This window comes from Natator depressus, chromosome 28, assembly GCF_965152275.1.
Source record: "Natator depressus isolate rNatDep1 chromosome 28, rNatDep2.hap1, whole genome shotgun sequence".
Classification (NCBI taxonomy): domain Eukaryota; kingdom Metazoa; phylum Chordata; order Testudines; family Cheloniidae; genus Natator; species Natator depressus.
Genome location: NC_134261.1, coordinates 6,667,209 through 6,689,327, shown reverse-complemented (window position 1 = coordinate 6,689,327; position 22,119 = coordinate 6,667,209). Strand labels below are relative to the sequence as shown.

Below are 22,119 nucleotides of genomic sequence, written 5' to 3'. Positions count from 1 at the left end.
AGATTAGCAATTCTCCCTGTGAGGAGAGGCTCTCATTAGCTGCTCTCCCCAGGGAGCTAAGGGAGGGAAGGCTGCTCAAAGGCTCTGTCCCTCTCCGCTCAGGATATTGGGGTTCAGCTTCCTGGGTCAGATGCTGCAGCTTCCATTGTGATCTGGGAGACCAGGCTGAGCAGCTGCTGCTCCCCCACCAGGGCTTCTGTGCTGGGAAGTGACCTTAATTAAAGCTTCTTCTCTGCCGAGCCCAGGTGAGGACTTTCTCCAGCTGGTACTAGCCCCCTAGGGCAGCCCTGAGCCCAGTTAATACTAAATTCTGAGCCAGAGACTCCAGGTAACTGAAAGAAATGAAGGGAAAATGCTGGGATCTGGCCTTAAAATGACTCTACACAAACAGACCACCCCCCTCCCGCATTTCTCATCCCATTAGCAATTGCAGGGGCAAATCCAGCCATGGGGAGCAAACAACCCGGGAATGGGACTTTCCTACCAAATGGGCAGGGAGAAGGGGACAGGGAAAAGGAGATAGGAGAAAGAGACTGAAAGGGGCCGAGAGAAGAGTGTCAAGAGCGTTTTCCAGATCTCTAATCTGCCCAGACAGATGTATTACTTCACCGTGGGTAGAATCACTTTCCTGTGGAAAAGATGAGGATCAGACAGAGGAAAACCCAGTTCCTGACCCCATATCCCTCCTGCTGGGGTGTGGCTGCCCTGGGGTCAGTGTCCGAGGAAATCCTCCACAGTGAATCCTTTAGTTCTGCTTTTTTCTAGCATTGTGTTCAGAGACTTTGTTGCGGGGTGAGGGGAGGGAGAAGGGAGGTTAAAAATGTCTCTGTGGGCTTAGCCTGGCAGGAGGAGCCAGGTCTACACTGTAACAAAGAGAACAAACTTTTTCTCAGCATGGCAGACTCAAGGGTGTCTGTCTGCAGGGAAAGAGCCTGGGAGAATCGTGCTGTGAAATGAACTAAAGCCCGTTCCTAAACCTCCACAACTGCCCTTCTCGCCCTGCCAGGCTGCAGAATGACGTCCATGTTTCGCTCCAGTTCATCCCGTCCTCCCATGGGACAAGGGAGAGAAATGGCTGCAGAGGAGCCAGTTCAGGTACGGATTATCGGGGGGTTGCTGGTGGGTTCCTGCAGGAGGAGAGGGACAGCAAATACACCGGGGAGGGGAAGGTTTGCACCATCTGGTTTGGAGGTTGGAGCGGGGCAGGAATGCACAGGGTGGAGAAAGGGAGGAGGACAGGGCGTGGCAAACCTGCTGGGAGTTGTTTAATAAGTGGCCTAGATTCTAGGAACAGACCCATGAGGTTCAGAGATGGAAATGCCCTAATTTGTTGAACAGAAAATAACCCAGCTACATGGGGCTGGGAAAACTGACCAGACTCGTAGTGCTGAAGCCTGATCTGACTGACCAGCGGCTGCTGTGAGATATGAAGGGGCACCCACCAGTCAGGCTTAGGGGAGATTCCCCTCCCTCATATCCACCTCCTCACAAGGAGGAGGGTATTGGGCTTCTGACCAGGGAGCTCTCCCTGGACTCTGCTAGGGGCTCCATCTCCTGTATCAGTCTCTGGCTAGTAGGTGTGTGATGAATCTGCTGGGAGAGATGGATCTGCTGGTCTTCATTCTCTCACCCTAGGGTTTCCAGGATGCTCTGTGCATGGTGGGGGTGGGACTCTGTTGACTGCGATCCACCCAGAGCTTCCATTTGATTGGCTCCTCTCCCCCACAAACAGTGGGGCTGTGAGTGGGGCAGCAGGTACTGAGTGTTGGACTCTTGCTCTTTCAGGGGCCGGTGACCTTCGAGGAGGTGGCTGTGTATTTCACCAGGGAAGAGTGGGCCCTGCTGGACCCCACTCAGAGAGTCCTCTACAGAGATGTCATGCAGGAGACCTATGAGAATGTGACCTCGCTGGGTAAGGATTCCTGTGCCCTCGGTTCTTGGAAGGGGAAAAGAAGAGATAAGGTTCATGCCACTCCCACAATGCCACCTCTGCTCTGTCCTGTTCCAGCATCACCCCAGTGACACACACACGACGAGAGACCCTCCCCTGCTGCAGAACACTGTGGGAACAGAGCACAGAAACAGTACTGCATAGTGTCAAATATCTCCTGTTTGCTCAAGTAAAACTGAGGGTTAGGTCCAGCATAACGAACAGAAGCTTCCTACTCGTGGCCTTCTCTCAAACCCTGAGCCTTCTCCATCCAAATGGGAATGTGCTTGGGGTGTAACAAGCAGGCTGCTGGAGTCAGAGCTGCTGGCCCAGGGTTATTTATCACACAGACACTCAGTGCGTCCTTGCATGCTGGCTGGGAGTATCCAGAGAAGGAAGCTCAGTGGTGGATTTAGCGTTAGTGGGGCCCTGTGCTCAGTGGGGGGGGGGGGGGGGGGAGGAGGAGGAGGAGGAGGAGCTGCCAGTGGGTGCTCCAGCCCCAGAGCACCCAGTTAGTCGGTGCCTATGACCCCCAGAATGCTGCTCCCCATCCCCTAGGGTCCCACCACTACCCGTACCCAAAGACAGTTCAGTCCTCACAAGTGCTCCCAAGGTGGGGTGAGTGGCTCCTGGAGCCCCACTCCCTAGGTCCACCAATTCTGCACTCTCCTCCCAGCTGGTCTCATGACAATTCAGGCCCCAATGCTGGGCTGGACCCAAGCCTCCCAGGGACTGGAAACACACGAATACCTTCTGCCTGGGAGAGGCACAGGCCTCCCCCAAGGTACTGCAGACACGTACTCCTCCTCCAATTCCACTCCTCTCACGGAAATCTCACACTCTTCGCGTCCCGGCCAGCAGCCCCAAGACCTGCACCTCTCTCCAACTGGGAGCCTGAGCCCCACCCTGCTCACCACTCCCTCGAAGGAAAGCCAAGTGCTGGGTGAGCATCTAACACTCCAAACATTCCTCACATCCTGTCTCAGACAGGGCAGCCAGATCAGCACATTCAGGTGAAGGCAGAAACAGAGACAAGGAGACAGAGCTTCCACCTCCACCACGTGAGAATGCAGCCATCTGGGAGGAACCTGCTATATGCCCAGAGGCCTTTATTCCTCCAGCCTGCAAGGAAAGATGGCATGTCAGGAAGTTGCCCCTTCAGTCCCACACACAAAAGGCCCTTCTTAGCAAAGGCAAAATCCTGAAGAGAAAAAGTAATGTTAAACAGGACTTAAGAGAGATACCTTAAGAACTTGGTGAAGAATTCATCACCTGACCAGGGACTTGAACCCTGGACCCTCAAACTGAAGTCTGATGCACTACCAACTGAGCTAGCCAGGCTCACAAAGAAAGAGCAAGTTGATGCAGAGGAGAAACTAGTTAAGAAAAAGAGAGCTGGAAACAATAGGGGAAACCTGCTGCTCTCTCTCTCACACTCTTCCCAGCCACAGCCTGGCCTGGTATTAGTGCTGGTTAAGAAGAGGGGAAAGTATCTGCATCTACCACCTGTCCAGTAAGGCTCTCCTCCTTCTGCCACTGGCCTGTTCCTGGGATAACCCCAACCCCCGCATGACAGAGAGTGGTGATATCGGCAGAGAAAGCACCTTGGTATCAGCCTGGGAAAGCTTGAGGGTCTAGGCCAGTCACCTTTTGGAGTCTTGTGGCTTGGCCTCTTCTGCCCTGGGAGTTTGGCCTATGAAGTCTGGCTCTTCCAGCTGCCCTCCTTGGCGTGACTTGACAAAGGAGGAAGGGAGGCAGGAATGGGGCAAAAGAGGAAAGTCATGCTGAGGAAGGCAGGGTAGAAGCTAAGTGCCTCCGTGCGGCTAAGTAGGGTTAGTAGAGCGCCACCGTTCGTTCTGCCAAAGCCTGGGGAGGTGGAGTTGGCTGCTGCAAAGTAGAATCCTGTGACTGTCTCTTGGCAGCCCAGGGATGGCTACTTGCAGCCCAGGAGAAGAAGCGGGGTTCTGGGTGGAAGGAAATAAGCAATGGTGACTCCGAGTGGGCTCCTTTCTGGCCAAGATGGTGTGCTGTGGTGGCCTTGGGCATAGCCGCCAACTTCTTCTGGCGCTGGTGGGTGCTCAACTCCCCTCTGCCCCCGGCCCCACCCTGACTCCATCCCTGCCCTGCCCCCATTCCAACCCCTTCCCCAAAGTCTCTGCCCCAACTCCACCCCCTCCCTGCCCCATTCGACTCCGTCTCCAAATCCCTGGCCCTGCCTCCTCCCCTGAGTGCACAATGTTCCCGTTCTTCCCTCCTGTAACGCTGCTGGTTCTGGCGGGACCCAACTGAGAGTGCCAATTCAGGACAAATTGCTTGAAGCAGGGCAGTTACAGCCCAAGGCTGGGGTTTCTGTGCACACCAAGGCAAACCCAACCAGCCAGACAGAGAGGACTTTGGTTTTACCCCACTGGCTAACCACAAGTCACACTAGCAGTTCCCTTAGACACTACAGTTTTCCCACTATCGCCACCAGGGCCACTTGTTATGGCGACAAATGGTTATGAAAACCAATGCCCCAGTAAAAGAAAAAAGGTTCCCTCGATCCCAAAGGACCAAGCCCCAGACCCAGGACAATCTACAAATCAGATCTTACCCACAAATCACACTGTTGCCAGTCCTTTAGAATCTAAAATCTAAAGGGTTATTCATGAAAGGAAAAAGATAGAGATGAGAGCTAGAACTGGTTAAGTGGAATCAATGACATCCAGTGATGGCCAAGTTCTTGGTTCAGGCTTGTAGCAGTGATAGAATAAACTGCAGATTCAAATCAAGTCTCTGGAGAACATCCCCAGCTGGGATGGGTCTTTCAGTCCTTGGTTCAAAGCTTCAGTGTAGCAAAGTCCCTCCAGAGGTCAGAAGCAGGATTGAAGACCAGATGGGGGAGCTGCAGCAGCTCTTTATAGTCTCTTGCTGTGTGGTCTGTCTTTCTTTGTCCCAAAGACAAGCTGTCCATCACATGGCCTGGAAAACCCTCAGAGTTCTGTCCATAGGCATGTCCCTGCATACCTTGCTGAGTCGCAAGGCGTGTCTTCCTTCTCTCAATGGGTCAGGTGTATCGCTGATGGTCCTTAATGGGCCATCAAGTAGGCTAGGCAGAGCTGACACCAACTTGTCTGGAGTGTTTCCCAGAAGCCCAGCACAAGTTTGAACTACAGACAGTAGAGAGCCAATATTCATAACTTCAACTACAAAAATGATACACACACATAGACCGCATAATCATAATCAGCAAACCATCACCTTGTCTTCGACACCTCATTTGACCCCCTTTATATAAGATTTGATGCTACTACAGGACCTTGGTTGCAACAACGATCTATATGCTCCCAGTTCAAGTCAATAACGTGACACCCCCAACACAAAATCGATGCAGGAAGGTATGACACAAACATCACTGACTGCATCCCAAGAGCTCCCCATCCTTGGTTCAGTCCTACTACAGGAAGTATTGGGTTAGAAGCTGTATCCGTGTATAATAAAATGGTTTATCAAAGTCATGTTCAATAACAGGATTGAATCTCTTTACAAACTCAAGGTAAAACTTGGTTAGAACAATAGTGGATTGGATCTGCTCTTGCAGCATGGTTCCTGTATGTCTCATGTGATCTTGCCAAGAGAACATAGCTACTTTAACCATACAAGCTCTGGCAAATGTTTGAAACCCAATTAAGATCAAGTCAATGTAGATATTAATGTTGTCCATATTATAGAAATCTTGGCATTTAGCCGTGGAAGCAATATGGTAAGGTGCCTCAGTTTCTCCTTTCATACAGCACATCAAGTTTGGAATGTCTTTTCCTCTCTGAAAAGTTCCAAGACTTTTTACAGGCATTATCTGTGAAACATCCGTATAACCAGGCCTTTTAACATAAAGTGTGATCTTCTGCATCACTTTTAACATAGTCAAGGGATTTTCCAAAAGATTAGGCACATTGTACATTTTTACAGTTTTTGGTAATAGCAACACATTCGTTACAAGAATTACCATTAGCAATAACAACAAATTCATTGCAAGTGTCCATTTTCAATCATTTTTGTCATGCCACACCTTTCACTCAATACCATTGAGGTTTGGGCCTTTTAGGGTAGCCTGTGGCTTCACTTTGCAAAATAAAGTCTCCTTTCCTCCTTGTCCTGAAGAATCAAACCCTGATTTCTCTTGCTTAACAGAATTCACTGGCTGCTAGGGTGGGCTCTCTTTGCTAACAGAATCATAGAATCATAGAATATCAGGGTTGGAAGGGACCTCAGGAGGTCATCTAGTCCCACCCCCTGCTCAAAGCAGGACCGATCCCCAACTAAATCATCCCAGCCAGGGCTTTGTCAAGCCTGACCTTAAAAACTTCTAAGGAAGGAGATTCCACCACCTCCCTAGGTAACGCATTCCAGTGTTTCACCACCCTCCTAGTGAAAAAGTTTTTCCTAATATCCAACCTAAACCTCCCCCACTGCAACTTGAGACCATTACTCCTTGTTCTGTCATCTGCTATCACTGAGAACAGTGTAGATCCATCCTCTTTGGAACCCCCTTTCAGGTAGTTGAAAGCAGCTATCAAATCGTCCCTCATTCTTCTCTTCCGTAGACTAAACATCCCCAGTTCCCTCAGCCTCTCCTCATAAGTCATGTGTTCCAGTCCCCTAATCATTTTTGTTGCCTTCCGCTGGACTCTTTCCAGTTTTTCCACATCCTTCTTGTAGTGTGGGGCCCAAAACTGGACACGGTACTCCAGATGAGGCCTCACCAGTGTCGAATAGAGGGGAACGATCACATCCCTCGATCTATTAGCAAGTCTTTCTTCTCCCAGTCAGTCAGGTAATTTGCATTCAGACAGACAGGAGCCTGTTCACCAGTTTTCAGATCCTTCACTGCTACCAATCCTAAGGCTGGACTCTGTCTTAAAGAGAAACCATCCATTTTCCCTAACAAGCTAGACACAAAGTTCTGTTCTCCTTCCCTTACCAACCTGTGCTGCCACATGGAATCAGAAGTCCACTGAGAGAATACAAGTCCTATCGAAAGTGTCTAGAGATGAGAGTATACCTGCCATCCCCTGCATTCTCGAGAGATTAACTACACAGCTGATCTGCTCTGCAGACTCAGCTACCCAGTCTTCCCTCTGAACCTGAGACACACACTGTTCACTTACAGAATCTACATGGAGACATTCCTCTCTCAACAACCGTGTCTCCTCAACAAGCTGGCCAAACACAGCCACTTGGTTATAGGACTGTTCAACTTTCTTAACAGCTTTCACTCCATCTGAGACCTTCTCAAAGCTATCCACGCTGGATCTTTCAAAAGGAAAGTCAGTGTATCCATTCACAACAGAAAATTCCTGGCTGTTAGGAACTGAAACGTTCTTGATCACTTTCACGCCCTTCAGTTGCAGTAAACTGCTTGCAAAGACTACCATAAGGATTCCTTTCCCTCGGGGCTTTTCTATGCAACAATTCACCCTTCACAGAAATTCTGCCCTTACTCTCTTCGCCGAGGGCTTGCTCTAAAGGAACACTTTCCTGAGCAACAACAGACTCTTTCTGGGTCTCACTTACATCCAGAATCACTTCTGGCCCATCAGGCGGATTCCTACACAATCCCCTTTCGGGAAAACTTATAGACTTCCTAGATAAAAGGTTAGAGGCATTCTCCTTCTCTTTGCCACACACAAGTTCAGGAATCTTTTCCTTCTTGCTGCAAGTTTCCACACAATCAGTAGGTAACACAATCAAATCACCTTTCTGCTCTCCTTGTGTCTTGGCTAGGATCTCACCCTGATCAGACAGAGTTGCTACACCCTTTCCCAGCAACACACTAGCAACAGGCAAAATACAAGCACCAGAATTGTCTGGTCTCTGGGATTTTGCTAGGACATTAACTGGATGCACCCTAGTTACACTGCCATTCTCCCTAGCAGACACAAACTTAGGACCATTCCCTTCCTGGGCTTTAGTTGAATCCAGAACCAACTCTGAGACAACTGCACTATTCTCAGTCATCACAGGCTGAAAGGAACCTTCTTTCTGCTCCACAGACAAAGAAGAGCTGGAGACACATTCTCCTTTACCAGACACACAGCTTGGGATCTCTTTCCCCTGGTCCCAGCACACAGGGCTGTTCACAGACAACTGCTTGGAGACCGGGGTAGCTCCCTCCATAAGCAAGTCAATACCCCTGACAGACACAGGCACATTTCCTTCACTGTCACAATTCTCCATACAGGTAACAGGTAAGGTCCAGGGACACTCATCTTCCACTCTCCTCGCCTTCCCAAACTGCTGACTAGACAAAGCCATCAGCTCATAAGGCTGCCTAGGCTCATCCAAATTTTCCTTACCAGGCACATTGCCACTCCCAACAGATCCCCTGCTGCTCTTCTCACTATACTGAGCTACTTCCAGCAAATCACAGTTACCCTTTTCAGGTTCACTTTTATAAGCTATACTAGCCAACAATCCATCACCCATAAAAAATCTACCCTTTCCTTCCTCAATTAGGGCTTCAACCTGACCATCCACTTTAATCTGTTCCTGAGAAACATTGTCCTGACCAATGAGTTCTTTCGGTGCTTGATCTAATTCCAGATTCACTTCTGAGACATTAGGCAGACATTCAGAAACTTCATTCACAGACAAACAGCTCTTTTCCTCAGACAAACATTTGGAGAAACCCTCCCCAGTCAAATCATTGCTCATAATAGACACAGGTTTAAAATCATTCCTTTCCTGTGACTGGCTACTTGGACTGAACAAAGCTTTAATATTTTCCCCAATCAAAAGATCCTTAGGCAATAATTTCCTTACATGAGCTACAACTTCATGCTTAGTACCATTCCATTCAAGGTGGATTCTGGCTAAAGGCACACTTACAGTAAACTCACCGAGGACAACAACATTCACACTCTGATTTGGAAGTAATCTTCCTCTTTGACTAGATCTGCTTTAACAAGAGTGATGTTAGAAGCCATAATTTGCCCTAAACAGCTTTTACCATTGACTTTTACCCTCTCTATGAATTTTTCATTACCACTCCCATACAGAGCATTGGCACAATTTATGGGGCCAGCCTCTACTGAACTCACAGTAACAGCATTTACATAAAAGGTGGCAGAGTTGGGGTACATTTGGTTACACCCAGACAATTGCTCAGAGTTATACAACACACCAACGCTGTTATATCCTGGACTTTAAAGAGGATACAATTTCTGCTGTTCTTCCATTGCTTTTTTGACTTGGAGCTGAAGTCTGTCAGTTTCTTGTTGCATCTGGCGGACCCTCTCCTTAGCAGCCAGCCTTTCCTTCTGTCTTTCAGAAGCTTCTTTTTCCAGTTGGGCCAAGGCTTGCTTCTCATTCGAATTTCTGCCAGTTTTTGTTCATGTTCCAACTGCAGGCCGTCTCTCAGGGCGTGCAGTTTCATTGCTTCTGCAGCTTCTTTAGCATCAGGTAAGGACTGTGCTCCTTCCTCCTGATCGCTGGCCATTAACAGATCTCTCAGTTCTTGATTTGTAGCTTCTTTGTAAAGCTGATCCCCTTTTCTGAACACAAATCTTCAAGGGCTTTTTTGTCAAGGCCCTCATAGGCTCTTTGCTCGCCCATTGCAATTGGTCTTTAACCAACCAACCTCTCAATACCAAAATTCAAATTTGGATAGCCGTGGAGTTCTGATCCAAAGCTTAATTGACCTGGTTCTGTGGATCCAAGCATGACTACGCCACTGTAACGATGCTGTGGTGGGACCCAACTGCAAGTGCCAATTCAGGACAAATTGCTTAAAGCAGGGCAGTTAGAGCCCAGGGCTGGGGTTTTTCCACCTCTAAGGCAAACCAAACCAGCCAGACTGAGAAGACTTTGGTTTTACCCCACTGGCTAACCACAAGTCACACAATCAATTCCCTTAGAGAACTCCCTTTTCCCAGTATCACCACCAGTGCCACTCATTATGTGGACAGATGGTTATGAAAAGCAATACCCAACAACTACTATGTACAAAATTGGTCATAATTTTGTAGAAGAGTGGACATAGGGGTACAGACTGACACAGTGTCTGTCTATTCCCAGCAGATATGTGGGTATTTCAATCCCTCATAAGCAGAGTGTTCGGCATCTTCAAGGACCTGGGGAGCTGGTCCTGGGAATTCACTGGTTTATTGTGACACTGTATGGAATTGTGAGACACTTTATATTATTATTATTTTATTATTAATACCAATATGATAAAATTGCGATAAATCGTGCTAGATATGCCATGTAAGGTGTCAGTGAAAATGCTATGATTTTCCAAGTATGGTGATTTTGTATCTGTCTTTGTATCACCTTTGTATTGTGAGATATAGATATGTAGGGTATATCTGTATTTCCAGACTTGTGCAGCGTTTCTGGATGACACATCCAGACATACTGGCATCAGCACTGCCTAGCCTGTTCGATGGCCCATCCAGGGTCATCAGCTGTACTATGAGCACATGGAAAGGACCAAGGGGATACACCTATTGAGTCCACAAGACATGCAGGGGTATGCCTGTGTAGTGAGAACTCTAAGGCTTTTCCATGCCATATGCTGTGAAGCTTGTGATTGGGACACAAGAAGTACAAGCCACATGGCAAAAGGACTATAAAGGGAGGCTGCATCTTGATTTTCAGGATTGAAGAGAAAATCCCTCTTCCTACCTCTGGAGCAACTTCTCTATAAACTGAAGCCTTGAACAAAGGACTGAATGATGTGGATGTGTTCCAGATGGACTTTCAAGCCAGCAACTCACCAGTACTGTGAAGAACCAGATACAGAGATTTCTGAATGTATCTGACTGCTTTCCCATTTAACAACTCCTTTCTTTCTGTCTTTCTTTTATAATAAACCTTTAGTTTAGATGCTAAAGCACTGGCTGGAAGGATGGAATTTTGGGTAAATTCCAAATCTATACTGACCTGGTAATGTGGCTGACCCTTTGGGGTCAGAAGAACATTTTGTCTATGTGCACAGAGGTTTTAAATAACCTCTCACTGTACTGGACCTAGGTGCTGATTGGGAGTCACAGGACTGGCATGCAAAAAACGGGGCTGTGTGATTTCTTTTTTCAGATTCTCAATAACCAGTGTGGGGGAATCACAAGCACAGTTTGTGACTGGTCAGTGAGTTTAACTTCAGTGTTAACCACCAGTTTTCAGAGCATCTGCTCTCCCTTTTTCAGCCTGCCCTGACTTTAGTATTTTCAGTGAGGACTATCACAGGCACACAAGGTCACACTAAGTACTGTAGTTAAATTAATAGAATGTTTTTTATGACAGTCTTATGAAATCAACTGAAATCCTTTCTTTTCTTTCATCTGAGCAGGGTTTCCAGTTTCCAAACCTGATATGATCTCCCAGCTGGAACAAGGGGAAGAGTCATGGGTCTCAGAGCTCCAGGGTTCAGAGGAAAGACAGATCCTGAGAGCTCCCTGCATAGGTGAGGAAACATTTAAACCAAATCAGAATCTGTAAGTGCCTGAAGGAAACATCTGGGATGCCCTACAAAGCCCTTGGGAGGTCTCTCAGTTCATTATTGTCGCAAGCAGGGGTCATTTCCTCAGGGTAACTATAGCTCATGGCTTCCTGTAGATTCTAACAGACACCAGGCCACAGCTTCCTCTATTTCCCGCTGTGAATTTGGATGTGATGTGAAGGCCCAATTCATCCCCTTCTCTCTCCTATTTGGGAGAAGAGTTTGGGGGAGTTCAGTTCCTGATTTTTACTTGACTTCTCTCCAGCACTTGTTTTGGTTTGGCCTTCCCCTTTCCATCCCTGTTTGAGGTTTCTGTCTCTATCACAGGAGGTGATGCAATGGCATGTGAGAAAGAGGAGCAGAATTCTCAGCAGGAAGATGCTGAGCAAGTGGATAAACACAGAGCACTATCACAAAGATCGGAAAGGAATGTGTCCAGCAGTCATGACCAGGAAAAATCCTGTGAGATTCAGCACAGACCAGAAAGAGAGCAGGGAAACCAGCCAGGGGAGGAAGTGGGTGAATATATTTCCTGTCACGGAACTCAGAAGCACCTCAAGGAAACCACAACACAGCAGGAAATCCTCAGGGGAAAGAGAAAAAATACATGCACTGAGTGTGGAAAAAACTTATGTGACTACTCAGCCCTTATAAAGCATCAGAGAATCCACACAGGGGAGAGGCCCTATGAATGCAGTGAGTGTGGGAAAACCTTCAATCGCAGCTCGCACCTTATTAGTCATGAGAGAATCCACACAGGGGAGAGGCCCTATGAATGCTGTGAGTGTGGGAAATGCTTCACTAACAGCTCAGCCCTTTCTGAACATCAGAGAATCCACACAGGGGAGAGGCCCTATGAGTGCAGTGAGTGTGGGAAAAGCTTCACTCACAGATCAGCCCGTTTTAGACATCAGAGAATCCACACGGGGGAGAGGCCGTATAAATGCAGTGAGTGTGGGAAAAGCTTCACTAACAGCTCAGCACTTTCTGGACATCAGAGAATCCACACAGGGGAGAAGCCCTATGACTGCAGTGAGTGTGGAAAAAACTTCACTCACAGATCAGGCCTTTTTGAGCATCAGAGAATCCACACAGGGGAGAGGCCCTATGAATGCAGTGAGTGTGGGCAAACTTTCAATTGCAGCTCACACCTTATTAGGCACCAGAGAATCCACACAGGGGAGAGGCCCTATGAATGTAGTGAGTGTGGGAAAAACTTCACTCACAGATCAGGCCTTTTTCACCATCAGAGAATCCACACAGAGGAGAGGCCCTATCAATGCCGTGAGTGTAGGAAAACATTTAATCGGAGCTCGCACCTCATTAGGCATCAGAGAATCCACACTGGAGAGAGGCCCTATCAATGCAGTGAGTGTGGAGAAAGCTTCACTAACAGCTCAGCCCTTTCTGAACATCAGAGAATCCACACCGGGGAGAGGCCCTACGGATGCAGTGAGTGTGGGAAAAACTTCACTCACAGGTCAGCCCTTTCTAGACATCAGAGAATCCACACCGGGGAGAGGCCCTACGGATGCAGTGAGTGTGGGAAAAACTTCACTCAGAGATCAGCCCTTTCTAGACATCAGAGAATCCACACAGGGGAGAGGCCCTATGAATGCAGTGAGTGTGGGAAAAACTTCACTCACAGATCAGGCCTTTTTGAGCATCAGAGAATCCACACAGGGGAGAGGCCTTATCAGTGCCGTGAGTGTGGGAAAACCTTCAATTGCAGCTCACACCTTATTAGGCATCAGAGAATCCACACTGGAGAGAGGCCCTTTGAATGCAGTGTGTGTGGGAAAAGCTTCACTAACAGTTCAGCCCTTTCTGAACATCAGAGAATCCACACTGGGGAGAGGCCCTATGAATGCCGTGAGTGTGGGAATAACTTCACTCACAGATCAGGCCTTTTTCACCATCAGAGAATCCACACAAGGGAGAGGCCCTATCAATGCTGTGAGTGTGGGAAAACCTTCTTTTCCTACTCAGCACATATTATCCATCAGAGAATCTGCAACGGGGATCAAGACCATAAAAACCTCTAGGGCTATCAATACTTTACTTTTCCTGATTCCCACATTGTAACTTTTTTTTAAAGCTGTTTGAACTGTTTGCAGCACCGTTATACCTCAGCTTGTCCAGATGAGTGGCCCATTTTAGCCTTTTGCAGTTCACCCTCTTTGAGGTGGACCCATTTGTCCTGTCTATCAATCCCATTCTCCCATGAGTAATTTGAGTGTGCCCATCCTACCAGGGAGCATCACGTTTATGCTATTCCTCCTATTGCAATGTTATTGTTAGAGTTACCAGTGATGCAACTTGTATCATTGCCAGTTCTCACGTTGCTCTGGGTTGTGCTGAAGAGCAGTTATATTGGGAACTTTTAAATTCTATTCAAATGAAGAGGAGCAGGGGCAGGAAAAGAAGTGTCATTTCACCGTCTGTGACACTGGAAGGATATGGGGTGACTCAGATTCCCTCCTTCCCCATCTCTGCAGAACTGTTACCTTTTCGCTGAGCCAGGCAGAGTTTATTTTCATCACATTCTACCCATCCGCTTCTCTAAGTGTCATGTGATGAAGTGTTCTCAGCTGTCTGTGCTTGGAGATGATGCTTTGACTTCTTTAATCCTATATCAGTCTCTATGACTGGAGACGAAAGTGTCAGAGACCTGCAAGGGGACTTTAAATGGATCCCAAACACAGTGTGATCATTTGGAGTTTAAATCCCAGGTTCCATCTATTGGTAAAGCCACTTCTGGCAAGGGAGCTGTTTTTTCCCCCATTATGAGGGATGCTAGGTTACTAAAAATTTTGTAAATAGCATAACTGACTCTTGAGACAGTGCTGAGCGAAGCAGGTTTGAATGGATCAGAGGAGAATGTGATGGGAGAATCTCTTGTCCTGATTCTGAATAATCAGATGTAACCTGCTCTGGAATTTCACTTGACACTTTCATTGTCATGTATTCTATCTCTCTGTGATGTGGGTTTCTATCTTTCCTGAAGGCTGTTTGGTCACCCAATTGGATATTAGTTCAGTTTGATAGGCTATAGCTCAGATTTATTGGAGAATTTAAGACAAATGACCATCGGCTAAAGTAGTCATTTCTCAGTTCAACTTTGTTTTTTCCCTGTCCCTCCATAATGACATGGAGAAAGTTCAAGTGCAGTTTTGTCAACATTAGAGAACTCTCCATTTTACTGGACATGCGAAGAAAGAAACAGCCGTGATTTAAAATCTCCACTCAGAAATGGTGAACAACAGCAGAACCCCAACTAACAGAAGAAAGTGCATATGATCACAGTGTAGTTCAGTTGTTTAAGGGAATATTGTCTCAGATGATCTGGTGAGAGAATTCCATGGTAAGTGATTTGGAACTAGGCAAAATGCCCTTGCATTTGGTTCCCCAAGCATTTGTAACCCAGGCCCTACAGAAGATCTCCTCTAGCTAATCCTATGGTATGGGGAATGCTCCCCTTCATGATGCAGATGTTGAGGAAATAGTAGTGGGATTTTTGTTGAATTTATCCTTTGTAGGTGCCAAAAAGGTGTATAAAATGAAATCAGTGTGGGAAATCTAATAGCTGCAGAAAAATAGCTATTTTTGAATAGAAACTCTAGCTCTGGTAGCTAATAGAGATTCTGATCCAGCCCTGTGTCCTGTCCCTTTCCTGGAACTGTGTTACCAAATTAAAGAACAGCTGGGCATTTTTCAGGAAGCCATTGCTCACTAACACTGCTGATATTTGGAGTGGTATCATAAAGGATTCTACTTCAGAGAAGTGTAAATTTCTGAAGGGCAAGGATTTGGGGTTGAAAAAGTACACACTCAGTTCTTGCTTTCCACCTCAGTAAAGGAAGCTATGATGACCAATGACCCAGAAAATTGTTTGCACAACTTCACTTCCTAGTTCAATATCACTGATTACAGTTCCAAAGGATTCAGAGTAGCAGCCATGTTAGTTTGTATCCATAAAAAGAAAAGGAGTATTTGTGGCACCTTAGAGACTGACAAATTTATTAGAGCATAAGCTTTCATGAGCTACAGCTCAATTCATCGGATGCATAGTGATGAAGTGAGCTGTAGCTCACAAAAGCTTATGTTAGTCTCTAAGGTGCCACGAGCTCCAAAGGATGCCATTGTTAGTTTGAGAACAATCATCCTTCACTGTTTGGATCCAAAGAGAGAGTGCTTCATAGGACAGTCCTTCCCCGTGGATCCCAAACTGGCTGCCTGATTGGTTAACAAGGACTTTCAGGCTGTAGAAATGATGGTAACCAATGAGGCAATGAATGTGTCAGGCTCCAATTTCAGTCCTGATTCTATGATTTTGTGTCTGATGTTATGGTTACACAATAAAGCTGATGTTGGCACAGATACACCAATATAACTGTGCTGGTGTAGCACTGTTATTACAGATATTCTCAGCCAATGGGAGAGATCTCTCCCATCAGACTTCGTTAGTCCAGCCCCCGCAAGCGGCGGTGACTATGTTGGCAGGAAAAACTCTCCTGCTGACGTAGCGCTATGTACACAGGGGATTAGGGCTGTGTAACTACATTGCTTAGCTGGGTGGATTTTTCACACCACTGAGCAATATAGTTATACCGATAAATGTCTTTAGTGTAGACTGGACATTTTCTCTTGTTTTATGCATTCACCTCACTTCTCCACCTCCTCCTACTTTGAAAGAATAAAAAGTGTGAAAAGAGAGGTATTTTTCCTCATGATGCAAACATTCCTACATAGGACACCCCTTCCACCAACATACATTGCAGAAGATCCTGAGATATATGAACTCACAGAAGTGGTTGGGACCTACGTTGGGACAAGCCACAATTTGAGCCAGTTGTTGGCAGTGGGGATTAAAAGAAAACTAAGGGTACATCTACAGTACAAAATTATTTTGAAATTATTCTATTTGAATTTTTGGAAGTGATTTTATACATTCGGTCTTCTATGTCCTAACTAAAGCGCGTGAATTCAGCAGAGTGTATCCAAAGTAACGAGGCTAGCATTGAATGTCAGAGCGGTGCACTGTGGGTAGCTATCCCACAGTTCCCGCAGTCCCCGACGCCCATTGGAATTCCGGATTAAGCTCCCAATGCATGATGGGGCAAAAACATTCTCTCAGGTGTTTCTGGGTGTGTCTCATCAGTCGCTCCTCCCTACATGAAAGCTCTCCCGCTCTTGCTGCATTACTGAGCATCTCCATGTTGTCTGTCCTGGGCTCCTGCCTCCATGAAAGCTACAGAAGACAACCATTTCCCATCTTTTTTTGGCTATCATGAACCGAACAGCATCTCTTCCCCTGCCACTCTGCTCTCCTGTGTTTCGCACCCTTTTTCCAGGATTACCTGTGCAGGCACCACAGCGTGGCAAGCATGGAGCCTGCTCAGGTCTCCACTGCAGTTTTGACCAGAAAATTACGGTTGGGGATGTTGAAATGCCTATAGTTATCCTCGTGGACCCAACCTACTGCTTAATGCCATGGCTCATGAAGCCATACACAGGCACCCTGGACAGTGGTAAGAAGCTGTTCAAGTATAGGCTGAGCAAGTGCAGAATGGTGGTAGAATGTGCTTTTGGACGTTTGAAAGCGCGCTGGCGCACTTTACTGACTCGGTTAGATCTCAGCATAACCAATATTCCAATTGTAATTGCTGCTTGTGGTGTGTTCCACAATATCTGTGAGAGTAAGGGGGAGACGTTTCTGGTGGGGCGGGAGGTTGAGGCAACTCACCTGGCGGCCAGTTTCGCACAGCCAGACAACAGAGCATTTAGAAGAGCACAGCAGGGCATGCCGCACATCAGAGAAGCTTTGAAAAACAGTTTCATGACTGGCTGGGTTACGGTGTGACAGTTGTGTTTGTTTCTCTTGAAGTTACCCGCCCCCCGTATACATGAAAGGAAGTAAAGTCACAATTGTTTAAAAAACATTCTTTATTATTTGTTGCACAAAACACTGAGAGAAATCAGAAGGTAGACTGGGGTGGGGGCGGGTATTGGGTTAGGGGGGTGGAGGAGGAGGAGGGAAGGATAAGTCCAGAAACCAAATCAAAATTTTGGCTATGCCAGCTTTCTGCTCAATCCTCTGGGGTTGAGTGTGGGTCCCCATAGCCCTCCCCCCCCCATGTTCTTGGGCATCTGGGTGAGGAGGCTATGGAACTTGGGGAGGAGGGAGGGCGTTTATTCAGGGGCTGCAGCAACAGTGTGTGGTTTTGCTGCCTTCCCCACATTAGATCCACCATACAGCAGAGCATGTCAGTTTCCTCCCCCATGAGCTTGACCATAGCATCCTGCCTGCTCTCATCACGCACATCCCTCCTCTCTTCATATTCATGTAATGATTTATGGGACTCCGCAATTGTTTACCTCCACGCATTCAGCTGGGCCCTATCGGTGCCAGAGGACTGCATGAGCTCGGCAAACATGTCATCCCAAATTTGTTTTTTCCACCTTCTAATCTGGACCAGCCTCTGGGACGGAGTAGATGGGGCCATGTTGAAATATTTGCACCTGTGGGAGGAGAAAAAGGGAGGGCAGTATTTTAAAAGATACATTTTAGAGAACAAAGGGGACACTCTTTCTCAGTGAAACAGGCAATTCATAGTACACAGCACATGTTCTTTCTGTACAAGGTCACATTTTGCCTCTTATACTGAAGTGCCTGCCACTTTGGTGTAAGTAAGCCATCACACGCGGCCGGGCAACAGAGTTCAGCTTGCAGACAGCCATGGGGCACGCAGGGTTCTGCTTCTTCCGCATTCATTTCTATGCTTTCAAACTGCTGGGCCCCCTTTCCCATAGCAAGCAATGCCTGGTGGGTTTGTCATATAAAAGGAGGGCCTGCAGGCTCTCTGGGATGATCGCTTCACACAACACCCTCCTGCCCATTGTGTGGCTCCAATGAGGCTCTGAGCAGGGATGAGCCCTTTAAACATGAGCAGCCTAGCGTTGCTGGGTTTCCCCCTCACCCCCCACCACGTGGCTCCGATCAAGCTCTCACTCACCAGAAGTGACTTGTCCAGGGTCATGGTCCGGGAGCCTGCCTTGGGAGTGGGGGGAGGCTATTGGCTCCAGTGTTAAGAATAGTTCCTGGCTGGGGGGAAAATGGATTCCCCACTTGCCGCCTGTGTGCTGTCATCATCCTCCCTCCTCCAAAAACTCATCCTTCTCACTCCGTGCAACTCCCCCCTTGCAAGCGTCCACGGACAGTGGTGGGATAGTGGTAGCGTCACCCCCCATAATTGCATGCAGCTCATGGTAGAAGCGGCATGTATGGGGCTGTGACCCAGAGTGCCTGTTCGTATCCCTGGCTTTTTGGTACACTTGCCTGAGCTCTTTGATTTTTGTACAACGCTGCTCTGTGGCCCTGGAGTAGCCTCTTTCCATCATGGCCCTGGAGACTTTAGTGTATGTATTTGCATTTCTTTTTTTGGAACATAGTTCTGCCATAACAGATTCGTCTCTCCAACACGTGATGAGATCCAGTACCTCCCGTTCAGAACATGCTGGAGCTCATCTGTGAATCCGGGACTGTGTGGTCTCTTGAAATGGTGGACTCTGCATGGTCGCCTGTGATGGTGGACTGTGCTGATGGTCGCCTGTGCTGATGGTGACCAAACAGGAAATTCAAAAGTTCCTGGGGCTTTTACTGCCTACCTGGCTAGTGCATCGGAGTTCAGAGTGTTGTGCAGAATGATCACAAGGGAGCATTCTGGGATAGCTCCCAGAGGCCAATAACGTCGAATTGCGTCCACAGTACCTGTAACCCAGAACTGCGATCTCTATTTTAACGCTACTCCACTTGCCAAGGTGGAGTACAGAAATCGGAGTACAGAACCCTTTAAATCAAAAAACTGGTTTGGTCGTGTGGACGGAATCAGTTTTATTTCGAAGTAACTTGGCTAATTCCGAAATAATCATGTACTGTAGACCAGGCCTAACGTATGTGACAAGAATTTCTGATCTTTGAATATGTTGTTGTTACCAGTGAAAATGAAATTATAGGTGAAGTTATTGGTTAAAGAGCAAGAGACTAATTGTGTGATAATCTGAATTATTTTGGAAAACTGAAACTTGTGTTGTTTTTTGTTTTGTTAGTCATACCGGAAATGATGGCTAGCCTTGAAAAGTTCATTTGATTTAATTTACCCCCTGTAGTGTAAGGAGTTCTGGTAGAAAACCTCCAGAGGTTGGTGTGGGAGAATGTGTGTGAGAAAGAGTGTACAAGAGAATATTGGCCCAGTGTAGATTTTAATATTTTGTATTTCAAATAGTACTTATTTTGCTTAGCTTCAAAGTCAATTTCTATTAAAAGGAAAACTATTTGTGGAGACAAGTTGTATAACTTTTTACCCACTTAGACTGTAGGGGTCACTGTGTTCCCCATTTCTCTAATTTGCAAAGGAAAGGCATGACGTCTGTCGTAGGATATGTCCTGCAGCTGGGAAAGCTGCAATCGTCAACCATCAGTATCAAGGAAAGGCTGAAGTCCATTGCCTTTCATATGAAAAAGACATCTAAAGGCTGGTCTATGCTGCAAAGCTACGTTGACATAGCCACATCGCTCAAGGGTGTGAAAAATCCACTCCAATGAGAGAAGGAATTAATGTGACCTGAACCCCAGTGTAGACAGTGTTAGGTTGTCAGAAGGACTGCTTCCAGTGTTTGAAGTGTAGACATAGCCTTAGACAGATTGATCCCCTATGGGAAACAAGTCATAACATGAATTCCAATTTTGACCCATCTTCCTGTATGTGAGAAAGCTACTAGTATGGAGGGCTGAGCCAGCTGTCCAATCGCCTTGTTCCTCAACTGTAGCTACAGCTCTTCGTACCCATCGATAAAAAGACTGAGAGAAATGGAGAGTTCCAACCGCTGTCATTTTAGTATCTTATTGTTCCTTTCCCTCTTTTTTGTGCTGGCCTTTCTTTTATATCAGGGAGTGACTGTATAGCTCAGTGCATGTGTGACAAAAGTTCATTGGTGCTAATTGGCAAAGAGGTCACTGTTATTCACAAGCAACTCCTGTCTCAGACCTTTCAAACTCACCACACCAAATACATTGATTTTATTATTTTTATCCAGGAAGCATTGCAGTGAGCTCTCTACTGAAAACTTGTAAATTATTGTTACCCCTAATCACTGCGAGAGGCGTGTATGAGTCATACTGAAGGAGCAATATAAGTACATGGAAAATTATGCCCTTATGATATTGTCATGAAAGTGAGTCACCCCAGTCATAGGTCTTGGTGGGGACGGCCGATTCAAGGGGGAGGGAATTGTCAGCTGTCACTTGATAACCACTTATGCAATGTATTGCTCCTTTGTCAACCTTTGCACCAATCCAAGAAAGCTAAAGGAAAACTATCAAAGACAAACTATAGATATCTAAACCCTGTGGAAGTGAAAAGGATAATATGACAATGAGGAGATCATCCTTTCTGTGAATAAAGATAAAAGACTAATTCAGTTTGTAACAGGGTGGAGAAACACACTCTAGGTCCATTCACCAAGAAGATCCATAACGACCAATGATGCTTCATGAAAGGGAGGGCCATGGCTCCTAGGGACTAGCAATCACTGAAATAGACTGAAGAGCGAGGTGAAAATCCACTTAGCTAGGAAATGTAACTATTAAAAAGTGTAGGTTGCATTTTGTGATTTTGTTTTGTTGGTAACGGTTGGTTTCCATCACTCACATTTGTTTCTGTTTGAATCTCTATCCCTTGTTGAATAAATTTCTGCTTGTTTGATAACTGTACTCAAGTGACAGGTTTCAGAGTAGCAGCCGTGTTAGTCTGTATCCGCAAAAAGAAAAGGAGGACTTGTGGCACCTTAGAGACAAACCAATTTATTTGAGCATAAGCTTTCGTGAGCTACAGCTCACTTCATCTCAAGTGCTGTGTGGGATACAGGAGCAGTGGTCTACAGTAAAACTGATAACCTGTGATATACCATTGCTTTGGGAAGAGAGGATCTGGGATTTCTCTGAGTATCTGGTGATCGGGGCTGGACCCCAGAAAGGGACACACTGAAGGAACTCAGGGGTTAGGGTGCCTCTACTGTCCTTGAGTGGCCAACAGGCTGGGTGAGTTTGGTCGCGAACATCCAGCTGCCAAATGCAAAACTCCCTCTTCTGAGTGGAAGGTGGCAACAAGGAGACTCACACCCCTCAGCACCCTAAGAAGGGTCACAATGTGCAGCTATGTTGATTCACCTGTCAAATCCACACAGGGAAGGCACTCTATAGCATAGTTCCCTGAATCACAGTAGCCCTAAAAATCTGCCATAAGAGATTGTGGAAGATCTGCTCTTTACTCTGTGAAAGCACATAAAGAATCCAATCCCTGATGGGTACAGATTGGGTCCAGAGTGACCTAGAGAAATTGGAGGATTGGTCCAAAAGAAATCTGATGAAGCTTAACAAGAAGTGCAGAGTAATGCATTTAGGATGGAAGAATCCCATGCTCTGATACAGGCTAGGGAGTGACTGGCTAAGCGGCAGTTCTTCAGAAAAGGACCTGGGGATTACAGTGGACGAGAAGCTGGATATGAGTCAACAGTGTGTCCTTGAAGGCTAATGGCATATTGGGTTGCATTAATATGAGTGTTACCAGCCAATCGAGGGAAGTGATTATTCCAGGAGTGGCCAATTTGTGGCTCCGAAGCCACATGCGGCTCCTCAGGGAGGTAAATATGC

At 46.7% G+C, this 22,119-nt stretch overlaps 1 protein-coding gene across 1 annotated transcript; it reads left to right on the top strand.

The window, feature by feature from the left end:
- Nucleotides 1-1,001: 1,001 nt before the first annotated feature.
- Nucleotides 1,002-17,378, top strand: LOC141978957 (uncharacterized). Its single transcript, XM_074941366.1, has 4 exons — nucleotides 1,002-1,095; nucleotides 1,786-1,912; nucleotides 11,259-11,372; nucleotides 11,736-17,378. The coding sequence occupies exons 1-4, from the start codon at nucleotides 1,015-1,017 to the stop codon at nucleotides 13,451-13,453; spliced, it is 2,040 nt and encodes a 679-aa protein (XP_074797467.1). The 5' UTR covers nucleotides 1,002-1,014; the 3' UTR covers nucleotides 13,454-17,378.
- The last annotated feature ends 4,741 nt before the right edge of the window (nucleotides 17,379-22,119 follow it).